General features: G+C 32.4%; 5 protein-coding genes across 6 annotated transcripts; 2 read left to right on the top strand and 3 right to left on the bottom strand.

The window, feature by feature from the left end:
- Window positions 1–2,647: 2,647 nt before the first annotated feature.
- On the top strand, window positions 2,648–6,106 carry LOC107366748 (chitinase-3-like protein 1). The gene is made up of 5 exons (XM_015934379.3): window positions 2,648–3,081; window positions 3,145–3,688; window positions 3,752–3,875; window positions 4,250–4,435; window positions 4,508–6,106. Exons 1-5 carry the CDS (start codon window positions 2,784–2,786, stop codon window positions 5,228–5,230), a joined length of 1,875 nt encoding a protein of 624 aa, XP_015789865.2. The 5' UTR covers window positions 2,648–2,783; the 3' UTR covers window positions 5,231–6,106.
- A 65-nt stretch (window positions 6,107–6,171) lies between these two features.
- LOC107366746 (histone acetyltransferase KAT7) lies at window positions 6,172–9,365 on the bottom strand. The gene is made up of 4 exons (XM_015934378.3): window positions 8,812–9,365; window positions 8,243–8,585; window positions 6,992–8,074; window positions 6,172–6,914 (listed from the first exon to the last, which is right to left on the bottom strand). The coding sequence occupies exons 1-4, from the start codon at window positions 9,226–9,228 to the stop codon at window positions 6,550–6,552; spliced, it is 2,208 nt and encodes a 735-aa protein (XP_015789864.2). The 5' UTR covers window positions 9,229–9,365; the 3' UTR covers window positions 6,172–6,549.
- Window positions 9,366–9,672: 307 nt separating this feature from the next.
- ND-ACP (NADH dehydrogenase (ubiquinone) acyl carrier protein) lies at window positions 9,673–11,056 on the bottom strand. Of its 2 annotated transcripts, none has more exons than XM_015934381.3 (3): window positions 10,662–11,056; window positions 10,155–10,286; window positions 9,673–10,064 (listed from the first exon to the last, which is right to left on the bottom strand). In XM_015934381.3, the coding sequence occupies exons 1-3, from the start codon at window positions 10,947–10,949 to the stop codon at window positions 9,855–9,857; spliced, it is 630 nt and encodes a 209-aa protein (XP_015789867.1). In that variant the 5' UTR covers window positions 10,950–11,056; the 3' UTR covers window positions 9,673–9,854. The 2 variants fall into 2 exon arrangements, with proteins under 2 accessions (XP_015789867.1, XP_015789869.1); XM_015934383.3 differs by having other exon boundaries at window positions 10,740–11,056.
- A 200-nt stretch (window positions 11,057–11,256) lies between these two features.
- On the top strand, window positions 11,257–13,385 carry LOC107366749 (uncharacterized). Its single transcript, XM_015934380.3, has 2 exons — window positions 11,257–12,525; window positions 12,841–13,385. The coding sequence occupies exons 1-2, from the start codon at window positions 11,799–11,801 to the stop codon at window positions 13,305–13,307; spliced, it is 1,194 nt and encodes a 397-aa protein (XP_015789866.1). The 5' UTR covers window positions 11,257–11,798; the 3' UTR covers window positions 13,308–13,385.
- A 2,588-nt stretch (window positions 13,386–15,973) lies between these two features.
- Window positions 15,974–18,105, bottom strand: LOC107366751 (uncharacterized). The gene is made up of 2 exons (XM_015934384.3): window positions 17,471–18,105; window positions 15,974–16,237 (listed from the first exon to the last, which is right to left on the bottom strand). The coding sequence occupies exons 1-2, from the start codon at window positions 17,771–17,773 to the stop codon at window positions 16,193–16,195; spliced, it is 348 nt and encodes a 115-aa protein (XP_015789870.1). The 5' UTR covers window positions 17,774–18,105; the 3' UTR covers window positions 15,974–16,192.
- Window positions 18,106–19,082: the final 977 nt, after the last annotated feature.

Raw genomic sequence — 19,082 nt, 5'->3', positions numbered from 1 at the left:
GTCAAAAGTTGCCTAGTTGCCGCTCACTTTCACAATAATTTTTTCTTGTGTATTTTTTATGCTGATTTCAATAATATATTATTAATATTAATAAATCATTTTTTTAGTCAGAGTTAACGTTCAAAAGATATTCACGAAAAAAACAAAGGAATTTGAGGATTGAGGAACGCAGAGATTCATGACTGAGAGTTATAATTTAGTGATCTAGGTTTGTTTTCATGTTTGCTTGATCTCATATTGGTAATAAAAAAACGAGAAAAAATGGTACGAAATACCCAAACCTCATGAAAATTAGGTGGATCGCGTTGCGTCCTTATTTTAACCATGTTCCAGATAGGGACGCACAATGATATTTATATCATAGCCACAATTGACAGCATTGCTGATTCCATATTTAAAATAAAAAAGACAAAAAAATGGTGCAAAATAAATCCTTATTTTCCCTATTCATCTTTACATCCTCCTTTTCATATCTTGTAATCTTTACCGTGGGGTTAGCGCTCGAATCTCGATGTCCCGAAGTTAGGACAACATACAGTAGTGCTTACTCAGGGTAAGCCCTCCTGTACTAATACTACTTACTCCTGTACTAGTATTGTATTTAATAACTGGTGCAATCCCAATCAGGTTCATGTAAACGAGGCAACCTTGAATTGAATGGAGTTAAAATTGATTTTAATGATAAAACCTAGGATACTCTTGAAACTTTATCTGGATTTAGGTAAATTCAATACATTCAGAGATATCGAGTTTATGCTTCCAATTAAAAAGTGATCAATATTTTCTCCTGCTTTCTTCAATCTCAAAATTTGATTTATAAAACTAAATTATTTTTACATTCAATGAAATTGGACAAAATTTTCAAAATTAAAAGGAAGCTTCAGCTATACAAGAATTTAATTTGGTGCTTATTAGCAAAACAATGTTCCCAGCAAGCTGGTAAAGCTCCAGACAATCAGTTTCACAATTACATTGTACATTGTGATTTTACAGAACAATGAAAATTGTTTCTTTTTCATTTAAGTTGGTGTCTGATCTTGAGATTTTATAATCAATCAATGAAGTTTAGCAACTATTTTGATATCAAACATGAATTTTCATTCAATATCAAAGATGAACCAACAAGAGTGTTTTCAAGTTGTTCCTAGTTGCCTTAAATTACCTAAATTTAATTTCAAGCATTAAAAGTAATTTTAAATTGTCTGCAAAACATAAGATGGCGCTTACGATCCGGTGTTTAAAAATTGAATTTTTAAATTGTGAAAACAACTTTACTGACAAAGTGAGTGAAGATGGTTTTGATTGCAATTTATTTAATTGCTTGAAGTGTAGTTTATTTTTCTAAACCATCATGAATACTTTTGCAAAATTCAATGGCACTGTTTGACAACATTCCGATTTGATCAACTTTCTTTACTGTAAATTGATTGAATCCAGCAACTAACAAGATTGTGAGATGTTCATTCAACAAGTCTGTTTATTTTATAATTCATAGTGATTTGAATAAATAACTAAATAAATAAATAATAATAAATGATAATTGATGGCAGTCATCAGTTCAGTTGATGAAATTAAACCACAAAAGACTTTTTGAGAGATTATTTGAAGTGCCATTGAATCAACTGAAAGCAGGAAAGGTTGTTGATAAAGCAGCTTTTTGTGTAATTTATTGACCAAAAATTAGACTCAAAGAAAGCGGTTATTATTTATCTGTCTGGTTTTAAGGTTGAACTTGAAGTCGACAATTATTTGCATAATCAGTAGACAATTAGTGTTATTAAAAGTTCAACGATTGAGTAGATAATTTACTTCTGGATTCTATTCCGGGTAAAAGCACACTTCCTAAAAATTGTTGACAAAATAGATGATTTCAAGATCATGATTGTTTACATGAAAGGAAACCAAATATTCTAATAAATCTTGTAAAACGTTTACACTGATTAAATGAAAGCAATTAACAAATGGATGTTACAATGAATGGGCCAAATAAATCAAATAAAAGCCAAAAACCGGTGACAAGTTGTACACTTGAATGTATTGCTTAGTAGATATCAAATTTAACCGAAATTAGCTAAACAAATGATTCCAATTGGGATGAGGTAAGATTGAAATATTCATTAACTAACATTTCAAGGTAGGAAGATAAAGGGAAGTGAAGTTAACGCCTGAAGCAATTAATGAATAGTAAATGAAAATGATTAGATGATCAGTTATTTTCACCGTTACTTGAAACGTTTAAAGACAAAAATGTATCGCCCAAAGTTGAATAGCCTCATGAAAGTAAAGGTTCAGATACCTGATGAAGATGATGGTAAAGATGAGGATGATCATTCCTAAGCTTTTCTTCCTGTCGCCCTTTAGACAGAGAGGGTTTGTGTTGGAGAGAGGAAGAGAGAGAGGAAGAAAATTTAGATGAAAACGATGAAAGAAGAGGATGATTATGAGACGGAAGAGAAAGTCATCTTGACTTATCCTTCTCTTGAGATGATGAATAAGATTTTTGAGGGAGAAATGAATAGTGAGAGTTTATTGAGCGGTCATCTTCATCTTTTCAATGAAAGAGATGAGGAAAAAAATGAACGATGAAAATGAGTGAGTAAAACGTATTTAAAGGTTGATATCAACATTAGTTAAGGTTAATTTCATTGAAAACATAATCGATGGAAGCAAAAAAACAGCCTTAACATTTGTTTTAGCATAAAGTGTTTACTTAAATTATTTTTTTCATTATTTCAGTCAATAGCTGGTTCAGTTTCAATTGAACAGTTGATTAACACATAAAGATGCAGCTATTCAATTTTCATCAATGTTTATTGTTTGCTTTACCCTTGTTGTTCATTTCAAGTTGTATCGCGTGTAACCACAACAATAACAATACTTCAATCAACAAATCAACTGATAAGCCAAAAGGAACCCATGAAAGGGAAGAAATTCCCGATTCTAAGGTAAATGAAACATCAACTACAACTACAACCACAACTACGACAACCACGACAACGACAACAACACCAAAGCCATCAACAACAGCAAAAACAACGACAACAGAGGCAAATAACTCTGACAATCCACCAAAAGATTCAGGTAATTAATTTTGAGCGCATCTTTTAGGTTACCAAGTCTAATCTGTTTTGTTGTCTGTCACAGATAAAGTGTTGATATGTTATTACGGATCATGGGCTGTCTATCGACCTGGTAATGGTAAATTTGCCGTTGAAAATATTGACCCCTTCTTGTGTACTCATATCATCTATTCATTTGCTGGTTTGGGCAATCAAGCAATTAAACCCTTGGATCCATGGAATGATTTGCCCGATAATTATGGTAAAGGTGCATACATTAGGTTTGTCAATTTGAAAAAAGTGAATCCAAAATTGAAAACATTGATTGCCATTGGAGGTTGGAATGAAGGTTCAGTTAAATATTCAAGTATGGCTGCTGATCCATCTGCGAGGTCGACCTTTGTTCAATCAGTTTTAGCCTTTTTGGAAAAGTACAACTTTGATGGACTCGATGTTGATTGGGAATATCCAGCTTCTCGAGGTGGTAAACCCGAAGACAGGTCAAACTTTGCCCTCTTATTGAAGGATCTTAAAGAAGCTTTCAAACCCAAAGGTTACCTATTGACTGCGGCTGTTTCAGCTGGAAAATGGAACATTGATCCAGCTTATGATGTTCCAAAAGTTTCTGAGTAAGTAGACTTTAACAGAATCGCCATCAATTTTTATTGACCCTTTAACCATCCGATTGACAGATATCTTGATTACATTAATGTAATGTGCTATGATTACCATGGAGGCTGGGAGGATAAAACTGGTCATAATGCACCGTTATTTGCAAGGCCAAGTGAAGTTGCCAATGAAAGGTTGAATAATGTCGTAAGTAATCGTTTATCACAATTGAAGAAATTGGCAACTGGTGAGCTTGTTGAGTTTTGTGTTGGTTAAGGCGAAGTGGAAACGTTATAAATCTAACCGTTGTAAATTGATGGATAGATTATATTTCGTACATCTTTATTGAGCCATTTGATGTTGATATTGACTTGAAATTTGCAAACCCAATTTAATTGCATTTCAAATTGATAATGAAAAAAATGTTTATTCAATATTTTGGTTCTCACCAATTTAATGAACACAATTGATTGAATTTGGTACCGAGTATCAAATACTTGATTCTTTCGCAACAAACGTGAGCCTTGAAATTATTATGGCTTATCCTAACTAATGATTACATTTGTCTTCCTTGTAATCAGAATTTTTCAGTTAATTATTGGCTTTCTCAAGGAGCATCTAAATCAAAACTGGTCATGGGTATGGCAACGTACGGTCGATCATTCACCTTAGCAAAGGAGCAGGATAACGGTTTAGGTGAGCCAGCGCCACAAAAAGGTCAAGCAGGACCTTATACTAGAGAAGCCGGTTCTTTAGGATACAACGAGGTTAGAATTATCATTTGCATTTGTTTTTCACACTTTTAATCTGCTGGTTCTTCATCCTTTACTCTTTATTAGATATGTGAATCACAACAGAAAACATCTTGGACTATTGTTCGTGATCCTCATATAATGGCCCCTTATGCTTACTCTGGTCGACAATGGGTTGGTTATGATGATGTTGAGTCCATCATTTTGAAAACTCGTTTGATCAATCAAATGGGATTGGCTGGAGGAATGGTTTGGTCTCTTGAAACAGATGACTTCCTTGGTACTTGTGGTCAAACTAAATTCCCTTTAATCAAAGCAATAAAAAGTGAACTAGAATCTGGTAACTGTTACATTCCTGATATTAAAGATGAACCCGAGATCACCGAGAAGAAGTCTATAACTCCAAAAGCAACATCAACTGTTTCATGGTCTGTATCAACTGCTTCTCCATCAACAGTCACATCATCACCAAAAACAACAACCACGACGATGAAAACAACAACGAAAACAACCGAACCGGCCAAAAGTAAACCCTCAACATCAAGTCCATCGGACAAGGAAAATGAGACGGGCAACGAGAAAGAAATTATTTGTAAATCATCTGGAATGTTCCGTAATCCTAAGGACTGTGCAAAGTTTTACAGATGTGTTGAAATGGGAACCCGATTTTACAAATACGATTACAATTGTCCATACGAAACTGTTTTTGATCCAGAGACTCAGATTTGTATTTGGCCTGATTCAGTACCAGAATGTCGAAACTATTATTCACAAAATGAGATTGCTGGATCATCTTTAAAGCGAGCTTAAATTCATCAACAATTCACCAATCATCATCACCAAAAAAAGGTTTCATTGTCATTATCACAGTAAATACAATAATTTCGAAGCGTAATGAAATATTTCTCTTTGAACACAGTTAAATCTTATTTAATGCATACAACATCAATTGTTTTCACATTTAATTTTTGGACGACAAAATCGTTTGATTAAGCGCCATCTGTGGTTGTCGAAGCTAAACTTTTGAATATTTTTGCATTGAATAAGATATTCTGTAAATGCCATTATCGGAACGCTTTATTGATTGGTAAACTTCATCTTCAATTCCAAAAGTGCCAAAATCCTATAATCTACTCATGTTTACATGAAAACACACAAACGCCGTCTGAATTCACATGGTGCCAAAGTAAAAGATTAAGCCTTGATAGTTGATTGCTTCACTTGGCAATATATTGACTCATTTGACTAATAAAAATGACAAATTGAGAAAATTTTGTCTAAAGCGAAACAATCAAACCAAAGGTTAATCTTTTTGGGTTTTGTTTTAACACAAAAAAATACAACCAGCTACAAAAATCAAACTGCTATTGGGAACTAATCAATGATTATTGGGTAAATCGAATGGAAATCTTATTTTAATAAGGGTTTACCTCTTGAAATCGACATTATTTTTGGGACTTTCTTCCTTAATGGCTTCATTATAATATTCAATTTATTGTGTTATTAAGTTTATGCAACTTATTCTGATCTCTGTTAAATAATCATCATTAATACACTATTTAATGATCATCAAAAAATGAACTTATCAATGTTGGATTTGCATTTACATTTGTAATTTATATATGCCTTTGATAGTCTAACAGAAAAGCTAAAAGTTAAACTAATAAATGCTTGATCAAAATCAAATTTACAACTGTTAATATATCTAATCGCGATTGTAGCCAATATTAAATGAAAAACTAGTATTACAATTTAAGTTATAAATTAGGATTCGATTTAATGAACCTTGTTGATTAATTATTTTGTAATTGACACGCTTATTAATCACAAATTCACTTTAACATGGAATATGTGAAGTCGTTTAAATAAATTAATCAGGATAAATGTTGTGGGTGATGATGAGTAAAAATTATGACAATTTTGATTTGTTTGAATAACAGTTGGATGAAACTAACATGATGAAGATGCTAGAATAGCCGTAGTTACAGTCATATAAATTGATAGTTTTATTAAAAGGAAATATGATGATGAAAAAAAAGAAACGAAATATGATGAAGTTAGATGACTTAAATAACCAATTGATTTGATGAATCGAGAGTAATTACTCAAATTACTTGAAATTCAAAAAATTATTTAATTGAATTAGAACTGTTTGGTGGTGTCCATTTTAAGCAGCTCGGATCAATTGCTTTAGTATTTTTCCTTTTCTTGTTTTTAGTTTTATAATCATCTAGAATGTCTTTTCGGGTAAGAACGAGATGTTTGCCTTTCCAGTATTTCAGCATTCCGAGAGCTTGTAATGTACTAACGATATCATATGCATTTATAGCTGTTTCGTGACTTAAATCTTTGATTGATATTTCACTTCCTTGATAATTACAAAGATATTCAAGTATTACGTTTTTCCAGTAACTTCGATATGAGATTAAACCAAGATCAGATAACGGTTTTTCCGGTGAGCCGACTTTACCTTCAACTCGAGTTAACAAATAACCTAAACAAAAATTAAGAAAGTTGGTGGTTATTGGTTGAATAGCAAACAAATAAATAAGAAACAAGATGAATACTTACTAAAATCAATAAGCATACGACCAAATCCTTGTTTCTGGTATGGTGGTAGAGTTAATATACAGGAAACATTATAGTTAAGAAAAGAGTTTTTCTCTTTAGAAAAATAGCCAATTATATGAAAACCATCATTATCTGATTCTGTCATGATGTAGAATCTGAATGGCTCTACATCATAGTAAAGAGTTTTATGATCAAGAAATAGTTTTGCCAGCAAACATAAATTTTGGCAATAAAGCTTATTTTTTTCCCCATCAATTTCGAACACGGAGATATTGGCTTTGCGATAAATTTCATTGCCAGGAGGACAATGTAGCGGACATTTTAAAGAGTGTCTTTTCATGGTCAATGATGAATTGAAGTATTTTAGACAAAACTCACAGATGTAGAGTTTAGGTAGACAAGCATAATCTGAAGGATATGGAGATGAATACCAAACATCCATTTCATATTTGCCCATCTCAATAGTTTTGATGCCAGTTTTTTTGGGAGGATTTTCTTTCATTTGTTCTTGCATCAGCTCAGCTGCTCGACTTTGAGCTTCTCTAAACATTTCATAATCAAAAATAGGAGCCAATGATTTCAATTCAGGTTCACGCGATGTTAGCGAATGTGAAGAGTTGTTCTTTTTTATACTAGGTCCATTTGCAATTTGATTGCATTCTTTTTTTCTTTGTTCTATCAGGCAATTAAGTTTTTCATCCTTGTAAGGAGATTTCCGTGTTGATACTTTTTGATTTGATTCACGGGCATCTTTCCGTCTTAGACGGTTTCGGTATCTATCTTCACACTCTTCGTGTGATAAGTTATGAAATACGGGACAGGTCGATGACGTGAAATGAGTTGAATATTTGCCACTCAAATGTCCTTTAGAATCACATCCAGGCACACGACATTGAGCTTCTTCTTCCTCATTACGACTATTTTCATCTTCACTTTTTACTTTCTTTGGTGTTAAAAGATTACTCGGGGTTAACCCATTCTTACGCTTGCGTCCTCTTTTTCCTTTAGGCGGCAATATCTTCGATGCTTTATCACTGCCAGAATCGGCACTATCATCTTCAATATTTGTTTCCTCGTGAAGAGCTGGTAGAGATTAAAATAAAAAATTATCGTTCTGGGTGATTCAATGTTGGATAAGTTTGGATAATATAAAGTAGATCCCATTCAAGATTTTCAAAATCCACTCAATTAGAGGATAGAAATATAGAATAGAAATAAATAAATAGAATAAAATTTTAACATCTTCTATACCTTGAATTTCAGAATTTTTGTCACATTCAGACCGCTCAGCGGCTGCTTTTGAACGAGTAAGACGAGGTTGAGGTCTTTCATCGCTACCTTCGTACTGATCATCTTCGCTCTCATCATCATCGTCTTCTTCGTCCTCATCTTCATCCTCATCTTCTTCGTTGCCATCCTCTTCTTCTTCATCATCTTCTTCTTCGTCTTCTTCATCCTCTTCCTCATCCTCCTTTTCACTATCTATTTCATCTGGCTCGATTTCAGCACTTTCTTCACCACTCTTGTCACTTTCATCAGCTTCGATTTTGTTATCTTCATCTTCATCCGAGCTCTCTGAGATGTTTTCGTCAACCTGTGAATTGAAAATAAAAATTAAATGGAAAAATGATTTCTTTAATAAAAATTTGCTTTCAAATCAGAATAATTCTTTCTCTGTAGCAGTTAAATCTTTGTATTGAGTTGATATAGGAGTTGACAGATTTGACATCATCGCGATTTTCCCATCAAATTTGCGGGAAAATGTTTCATACACATAACATACAGAACAGAGTAGGAAAAGAGCACTCTATTTAAAATACCTCATCAGATGAATCGTTTTCATTTAAAGGTGATAGATCATCTTCGCAATTCAGGCAATGCCAATTTTTCTCATCCTCTATATTAATACCATCCTCGGTTTGGATACAATTCCTATGAAATCCTCGATCACATCCTTTACATAGAAGTAAATTGTTTTCAGCTGCACTCCGTAAGGCTCTTGTCTTACGTCCACAAATTTCACAGGATTTACATTTGGGACAGGACCATTGATTAGATCGAATTCTGCTAACCGTATTGGGTAACATACGAAGACATTTCACAGAATGAAATTGATTGGCACACAATTGACAAGTAATCAAAGATTCATTTGAGTCTTGGCGCAAACAAATGAAACATTGGCCAAGACCAGATGATTCTGAGCTTGTTCGTGATTTCCGCCTCTTTCTCAAAGGCATGATACACAAAGCAAATCTCAGTCCATCAACATGATCGCGTTTTACTTGAAAATTTAATTAAAAAATAAATAGATTAGAATAATCGAAGCAAATAAATCAATAGGTTAAAGACACTTTCCAACATCTCATCTTGTCTTTCAAAGGATAGGATCACGTGATCTTGCTCTATCATGTGATCAGTCAGTCAGCCTTTTATGCATCAGCCAACCCGTTTATTTTAAACACCATTTATACCTTTTTTAATATTGACGATAGCAACAATTAAATGAGTCCTATTTGAACCAACAATTAAAGCTCTTTAGCTATTTTTTGATCAATTTAATCCATAAAATCGCCAATTTTTGCTGATACCGTCTATTAAGGTTGACTTTTTAGGTAATTTGTTAAAAAAGGTTTTTTTAATGGTTCTAAGTTTAGATATAATCTCAAAAAAGATGACAAAAATTAAGTTACGGTTAGATTTATTCATGTTGCATGATCGGACTACATAAACAATATCCAATTAATCTATATTTTTCAGCACTTTTTACAAAGAAAACAGGAGTTACCTCTGTATCTTTGGAAATCCAGTTTACCTCAATCTTTCAACAATTGCAAATTAAGACATTGGTTAAACATTCAAATGCTTATTTAGGATACTCGTTATCTTCACTTAATTCGTAGTATGCTTCATCCTTATCAGTTACATATCGAACAATATCTATGGGTCTGAGTAGCTTTTCGGCATCACGGTCAGGAATTTCGAATTGAAATTCATCTTCCATTGCCATAATAACCTCTACGTGGTCCAATGAGTCCAAACCCAAGTCATTCATAAAATGTGACTCCAGTGTAAGCTAAATTAAAAAAAGGTCAAAAAGTTAGCAAATGGTTTAACAATTGTTGAAGTTCATTTCGCTGATTCAGTGACGATATTCAAAATCTACCTTGTTGGGATCAACTTTGTCATATAATCTGAGTACAAGTAAGACTCTATCACGAACAAAATCATAGGTAAGAGGAGCTTTGTGTCCATAATGTCTAGAAAGTGTGATCAACGATGAATCCACTTTGAGTAACTAAAAAGAGAAGATTTAAAGTCAATTTTATCAGATATCTCTATTGAGAAAATCAATCTCGATATCCATTTTTCTCGGCAGCAAGATCAGAAGTGTTAAGAAAGGAATCATATTGTTTTTAAAACAAACAAATTAAAGAGATAGCTGATAAAATTGCTTTTGAGCAACATGAATATCGAGACTGAACCAGAGAGAGAGCAAAGGAAAATGAAGCATGTTTTGATTGTTCAGTCACAAATATTTGTCTTGTTTGAATGGACTATAGTTTCCAATGGCTTAATTTCTTAATTACTGATCAAAATGGAACTGTAAATTGATCCAGCTGACATAACAAAATTTGAACAATCATGTCTACAATTCGGTCAATAGGATTACCTGGTTAGCATCGATTCGATCGTGGGCTTTGCAAATTTTCAATACTCTCTGCTCAGTGACCTTAGGATCCAACTTTACCCTGTTTCTTTGAGATGTACCACCATGCATCCGATAAGATGTTTTATTTATTGTCTCAACAGTTTTGAAATTATCAATCTTCAACCTCTGGCTTGCTTGGAATATAGAAGTGTTTAGAGGACGTCTCAATGATGGTCGAATAACATCACGACACATTTGACTTACAATCGCTCGAATTTGACAGCTCCGGGAAGAAATAATTGCGGCCATTTTTTAACCAATTACAATTTGTGAACTAGCATAAAAGAAAACCAGAGAATTATTAAAAAAAATTCAACTGTAACAAACAAAAAAATTAAACCCTTGATAAATGTTTTTGCAAAACTAGACCGGTTATCATAACCGAATGATTTTGGGTTACAACGAGATGAAAATTAAAAAAGTAAGTAAATGAAAGAGATAAACGTTTTGAAGTAACCAAAGAAATTAATTTTGGTTACTAAACAGTTACGCTCATGCTGAAGCACGATTGAGCCTCCATCTAGTACAATCTACAGAAAACCTATTATTGATAAGTAAAAACAGTGAGAATAGCAATGAAAAAAGGTTAAAATTTGCAATCCTCTTGTAATGAGTATTAAAAATTAAAATATTTTCTCAGTGCAAACGTAAATAAATAATAAATTATATCTAGCATCAGAAAAATTCAATTCTTGAAGTTTTTACCCAACATGGAAATCTCAGTCTATTACCATGAATAAAAGATGGCGTTATCTTGGTTGACATTTTCAGTAAAAGTTTATAAACAAAAATAGCCACTTGTATGTTTTAGATAAAGCGCGGTTTATCAAATCTTGATTCCACGTGAATTCAGGTAAATTTATTTCTCTGTGATGTTTGAATTATGAAAATTAAGCTTTTCTTGCTATTTTTACTACACCAATCCTAATGTCAAATGTTCTTCTGTGCTCATGGTTGGACACATTACACCTTTCAACATCAGCTGTGGGTAAATAAATTAACGCGTGCTTCTCACTACTGAACATGAAATTATTGGATCTGTTTTTGTTGCCGTTTGTTGATTAAATCTTTGGCCATTTAAGTTAACCTGTTCAAAACATGGATCTTATTGCTACTAAAAGAGTCAAATCTGCAGTATTAAAAAAAGTGGAACTTGTATCGACAAACTCTTCTGTCAGCTGTACAACAAGTCATATATTTACAGAGTTATGTTCATCTCATTATTTAAATGGGTGCAAATTGTTATTGCCGTCCATGACTTGCGACGAAAAAGTGAGCCAGGATCATCTATTAAGAGGAACATTAATCATAATATCATCTATGATACAAGAGGGCTATTCAAATTTGAGTGACTCTACTAAACGATTGATGGATACTTTTTTCGAATCAGTTTGTCTTAAACAAGAAGTTTTGGTTGAATTTCTGACTCTTCTGATGGGGAATAGTCATTTTGAAGAATGCAAAAAAGAATTTGGTGATTCCTGGAATCGACATAGCATTCTATACGTTACAGTCGATGTGATAGAAAAACTCTCGATGGGCTTTACAACGCTTCTTAATTACATAGACTGTATTAAAAAACTGAACCGCGCTGATGAATTATTCACCTCACAAGAAGAGTTGGATATGATTTTGGAACAAACTCGCACCAGTATGTTATCAATCATACAAAAAGAAGCTGGTCCTTTTGATTTTCTCATACCTAGAATTCTTGATATCCTCATTCATAAAGATTTGATCACCGAAGCCATCGATTGTCTCATTTCCTATAAAGATTTAAACGAAGAAAATTTAAATGCTTATATTTATATCTACAAATTCATGAGTAAGTTTATACTCCTAATTGTTTGAACTAATCTAGACTATCGTTAACTGATTTTGAAACGAAAAAAATGGGAAAACTAAATAGATTAGGACTAAATCTTAATTTACCTAAGAAATAGATCACCAGCAATCAATCAAATAATAAGTTTCGAATCCAGTTTTAGCAGTTCTACTTTTTCTTTCAGATGATTTAATTTTAAGGTTTTACGTTAGAGTTTCTTTGGCTTCCCCACTTTTTTTATTTCAGTTTTAAGTTTACATATAACTATACTTTATCGTTTCAAAATTTTAATGTTTTATGTTTTTTACATTCCAGTTCATTATGGTGATACCGAGCCGAATTTCGAGGAAATTATCGATGAATGTTTCGATAAGATAGTTCAACTATCTCCATCTTGTCCATTGATCCTAGAGATGGTTGACTATTGTGAAATTGAACCATTAAAAGCTTGCAAAGCACTGATGGAGTTTGTTGATTACTCTGAAAACAAAGAAAATCCCAAAGCATGGAGAAAATTAAGCGACTTTCTTGAAAAATTGAATATCGTAGAGTCAAACACCATACTTGATCATTATAAATTCATATACAGCAGTTATTGGCAGAATTATCATTGGGATCAACTCGAGAATGAATTTATTAACAGCGAACTGGATATATGGAAACAAAAAGTTCGAGATATTTTGATCCAACAGATAATATCTCAAAAATCAATCATGAAAACGGAAAGCGTATCTTCTACAGAAAAATCAGTGAAAAAATTTAAGATGAGTTTTCAAAGTTGATTTCTCAATAAATTTAAGTTATTTTCTATGTGTTCAAATTTTTTATGTAAATTAAATTTTGACTGTTTCATTGTTTTTCATGGCTTTTGACACTTTATATTGGCTCAACTAAAAAGTTCTTGCGTTTTTGACATTATAAATTCATCTGATTTAAGAGCTATTGATCACTGATATGTAAAAGATCTTCAGTCGATTATCGTCTTAAGCGTCCTCTTCATCGCTTTCTTTTCGTCGCAGGAGGGAAACAATTAAGAAACAATTATTGTTATTCTCACTGTTTTTTATTATCAATAATAAGTTTTCCGTAGATTGTACTAGATGGAGGCTCAATCGTGCTTCAGCGTGAGCGTAACTGTAACTTTAGTAACCAAAATGGCTTTGGTTACTTCAAAGCGTTTATCTCTTTCATTTACTTACTGTTTTAATTTTCATCTCGTTGTAACCCAAAATCATTCGGTTATGATAACCGGTCTAGTTTTACAAAAACAATGTTTTTAAAACAAATATCAAGGGTTTAATTTTTTTGTTTGTTGCAGTTGAATTTTTGTTAATAAATCTCTGGTTTTCTTTTATTCTAGTTCACGAATTATAATTGGTTTAATAATGGCCGCAATAATTTCTTCCCGGAGCTGTCAAATTCGAGTGATTTGTACATCTCAGATGAACAGGGTTAAGTACGTGAATGTGACTAGTAACCGCAGAATTGGTCACGCTTCAACTTCAACCACATCTGCATCGGAGTCTAAATCGAAAGAAGAACCAGTGGAAGGTAAAAGAGTTATATTCAATTCGAGGCTAGCATTATTGCAACCACCTGATAAACCATTTGAAGGCGAATGGCCAAAAAAGCCACCTTACTGGCAAATATACGGTACTTCAGCTGCTAAAGGTTATTGGAAAATATTAGCTGGTCTTGCTGCTTTCTCAGTCTTCACCGGGTCTGTTACTGCTCACTTTCAACCTAAAATCAGCCTAGGAATTTTCGATAGATACTTAATACCTGAAATGTTTTACGACGAAGATGAAAGGAAAGAAAAAGAATTTAGTATGAAAAATGCCGTTTTTGAAAAGGAAATAAAAAGTGCATATTACATTCGGCAATATGATCAAGAAATACCGACTAAAGAATTAAGGAAACGTATAGACTCACTTGAAGTAGCAGTGGAAAAAGAAAAACCATATATTCACTCAAGAAGCTTACCTTTGTCATAATATTATCATAAACTGACCAAACCAACAAGAATAAGTGTTGTTAATTATCAGTCATTAAAAGACTCATTTTGTTGACCACTTCTTTAACCAAATCGATAGCTCATTTTCACCATTAACTGCAACATCACCAGAGCTGCTACAGAACTACCTAAGTGATCCTTAGTCGATTTTAGCCAATTTTTGATCGGAAAAGCCTATTTCTTGTAATGATGCCGAAACTCCAAGTGCGATGCCAAGTGCTCTAGCAGATAATGCTATTGGTAATTTAAATTTTCCCCTTATTGAGAAATGATGGGCTCGATTAATTAAGCCCAGCTAAAAATGGAATAAGTGGCAACCGTGATAATGAATGAAAAGTAACAATGCCGGAACTCCTGATTCTACATTGGAACAGTTACACCAATTAACCTCTAGTCCTGGTATAGGGGCCGAAAAAGATCAAGAGCCTCTAGTCTCGCTGAAAGATTGGCTATTACAACCAGATTATACACTTTAAAATTCCTTAATGCGTGAATTATTAATTCCCAACAACTAACTCAACATATTCGTAGATTATGTTCGTTTTACCAATCAAAGGCTGAATCATAAAAGGAATACGGTGAAGATTGGAACCAAATCATTGGCAGAGAGATATCAGTCTTTCATTTATAACTTTTTTATATTATAAATATTTGAATTATAATTGAAATGAATAGTATAGCATTGACTCGCGATTCAACGCAATAAATCATTGAAAAGTTGACCTTCATAATGTAATTGTTTCTATATTTATATACGAAACTGGTTTGCGATCTAATTGGCTAATCAAAGAGAATCAACTATGTTTGCAATAAATTAAATGAATAATATAATAAATCTCCATCTAAATCAGTTAGCTTTTCATTGAAGCTGGATGATTGAATTGAATTTATTCATTCACTTTTAGTTTATCTAGAAAACCGACCAAAAGCTTGAAATATTTCGACTCGACAAGAAAATTATCAATAGAGACGACTGAAAATTATTAGTTTAAAATATTCAAAAAGTCTGGACAAAACAATTTGACAAGTTGAATAGACTTTTTAACAGGAAAACGAAATACCAGAACAAATCGAAACAAGTTGCTCTTGGAGTTAAGTCATAAAACACGTCCAGCTTGGTAAACATAACAAAGAAGGCTCAAGTTTTCTGACTCCTCGTTTTTAACAAGTGTCAAGTCAATTTGAATTCAGATTATCTTTAGTAAACAATAAACTCAGTCTCCGACACTGGTGCGACAAAAAAGAGCTTATCCTAAGCTACTTTTTACTTGAGCTGAACATTTGTGACTCCAATGTGTATTTTAACAAGTTTTTACAATATTTATAATTGACTTTTCTTTCCCATCGAAGACATCCTGAACTATTTGATAAATTGGGGTAAAAACTGGAAATGGTTAGGATTAGTTTAAACTCGGAAATTAGAGGATTTCAATGTTTTTTGCTAATATACATATTTATTTTTGATAATATTGTTAATGATTGTAAAACTCAATTCATTTAATGTTTAAATGGTGTGGTTCAATACCGAAGAATTAATTTATTGGCCAGCCAATGAAAAGTCCATGCCATCCATAATACTTATTGAATGATTGCTTTGATGAAGATGTAAATAAAAATTAAAAAAATATGCATTGGTAAACAAAATCCATCCTTTTATTTCAGTTTTTCAAATCCACTGAAAAACGCGCTTCCTGCAAACTGTTGAAAGAACCAAAAAAAGGTTGATTAGTTAAATGAAATGGGTAAGAAAAATAAAAATTCATAAATATTATGCGATCTTGAGAAGTGAGATAAAATAAACATCATATGATTGAAATATAATGAAATGATAATGACGGGGAAATCCTGATTTGAATTGATCAATTTGTGCTTTCTCAAGAATGATATTAACAAAATATTAAGATTGATGTATAAAAGATGCAATAGTTCAATACAGATTTGTTCATTGATAACTGAGATGCAGAAGATGTTGCGCTACTCTATTGATTGATTGTTGACAAAACTGTTAAAAATTGTCGTCACTTAAGATTTGATGATAAAAATGTTTATGGTAGACAGAATTAAGGATCAATACTTAAACAGAGAAGCAGAGAAACAGACAGATTCAAGGATTGGAAAGAGAAATTGTTCACAGAAAATATGATAATGTTATAATGTTAGACACACTTTGGTCGATTATACATGTATTTACTCAAGATCTGGAGCATGTTTCCTAAACTTCATCCTCATTTTTTCTTCATCCCTCGTTTTATCATTAAAATCGTTGCGTGGGTTTTTATCCTCATCCTCCTCCTCCTCCACCTCTTCAGCATCCTTTTTATCTTTCTATTTCCTTTTACCCTTTTCACTTCACCCAAAAGTAGACTTTTAGTAAAGGATGAAAAAAAACCTTGACTATCAAATTAAATTGTTTCCAATGTCAATGTTAGACTCAATTCATCTTTCAACATTTAGAAATCATTGAGAGAACGAAATAAACAACCATTCGTAGAGTCCTTCATTAAAGTGAATTAAATGATTCAAATGGTCTGCGGGTTATCCTTGGTTGAACATTGATTGACCGGAAATTTGATACTCATTCTAAGACATAAACTCTTCTTATTCTCATGACAACTATGAACAATTAGCTGTGAAAGAACTATTGAATCTATCGATCCAAGCTGACACAAAACCATCATTGATGACAACTAAATATGAAAGGTTATATCAACACGAAAGAACCAAACAAGGTTAACATTATGATAGGTTCAAACAACCCATTTAAATGATTGATCGTTTACTTATAAAATAAATCCTAAAATTGAAATAAACAGTTTTGTTGAAACTCATATTAATAATTTGGGTTTTTAACCAGAAAATTGAAGGAAGAAAGAAGTGACAATCGATCGCAAACATGATATTTAGGTTGAAAATGATAGTCTTGATACTTACTTTATAAAGAAGAATATGGTCAAAAGAAGCTTGGACATTATTTAAATGTTTTTTCGCTAAACTTTTCAAGTCTCTGAAAACTCGATTGACGGACAATGATGCAGATGAATATTTAGCTCTTTTAGATCTGGACAAATCTTGTTTGTATTCTCGTTTTAATCGAGCAATCCTTTCCTTCTCTTTATCACGATTGTCTTTTTTAACTTTTCTGACAATGTTCAGGTCAATATTTGGTTGATAGGTGTAATACTCTTGATATTGTATCTGTAAATGTTTCTTGTCCTTAGAGTCTAAAGGCAGCATCTTGATCAGTCTATCTCGAATGGTGGGACAGCAACAAAAAAACACCAGAAAAATAAAAATTTGACTCAAATTCTTACCAAAGAAAACCCAATGTTAAACGTTAAAAATGGGTTAATTTTCGCTCCAAAATAGTCAACTTGTAAAATAGCAATGTAACAAATGACTGTTATTCAATCGAAGACACAATAAAAAATTTACTTTTTGATCACAAAAACAGATTTCAAGTTTGAAACGGAATTATCAGTTGAATTGAAAACTAATAAACTCTTACACATTTAAAAAATCAAACATTCAAAATCTTTCACTCTCCTCTCACATTTATTGACCGGCTTGTAACTGCAAGTGTAGAACTGTGAGTGAGTCGTCTCTTCTTTTCTCAGCATCTTTTCTTCTTCTCTCTCTTTTAACTCCCTTTCCCATCATTTTCTCAGGCTTTTTAAATCTATCTTCTCTTTCTTTTCCTCTGTCTCCTCTTTTCTTATTCAACGGATTTTTGACGCTTTTGCTCAAACAAAGTCCGTTGGATTATTGGTCCAATGGCTATACCAACCTTCACCTTTATTAACCGTAAACGTCTGGTTCAATGTATTTACAACCCAAACCTTTTAACTTTTTTAAACTGACAAAACCGAAACTTGATTTCGGCATAAACCAGCTTTTATTGTCAGTTAAACAACTAACAAGTCAAGTCACTTTTGTTCAACTTTAATTATGATTCAAAGCTCATTAAAAATGATATGAATCATATTGCAAAGACTAAAGCATTTAAAGCACAATTTGGTTAATTATTAACATGAGATTAATCACAAAGCCCAAAGAAATGAACAGATGAAATATAAGTTGACATAATATTCCACTTAAATCACTGTTTAAACAAATTTAAATCACAATTACACGGCATATTAAGTGTCAAGAATTATTATTAAATTGATATTATATGAAGTTGAATGTTATTGATGGTGAAAGGTTTGACACTTGAATCTGGTTAACCAGAATGTGAATGTATTTAACCCAAAAAATAGCTCAAAGATTAATGAATTTATGGGACAATCAAATTCGTAAATGTTGATTTAAGTGTTGATTTAAGATCAAAGGAAATAAAATAATTGTTCCCACAAAAATCCGCTATTAATTAATCATTTTTGTGAGCACAATTACCTTAACCCTGTTGGTCTGTAAGTAATCCAGTCGACATTATTCAAAGGATTCACCAAAATGAAATGAAATGAAAGGACAAAATGAAAACTGATCAACTAAATAATCAACAAGAAAAAGCATTGTTAATTAACAGCTATTAAGAGTCTCATTT

This window comes from Tetranychus urticae, chromosome 2, assembly GCF_039701765.1.
Source record: "Tetranychus urticae isolate SD_2017Ah chromosome 2, NJAU_TeUrti_SD_1.0, whole genome shotgun sequence".
NCBI classification, from domain to species: Eukaryota; Metazoa; Arthropoda; class Arachnida; order Trombidiformes; family Tetranychidae; genus Tetranychus; species Tetranychus urticae.
The sequence above is the reverse complement of the archived record's forward strand: the minus strand, read 5'-3'. Positions and strand labels throughout refer to the sequence as shown.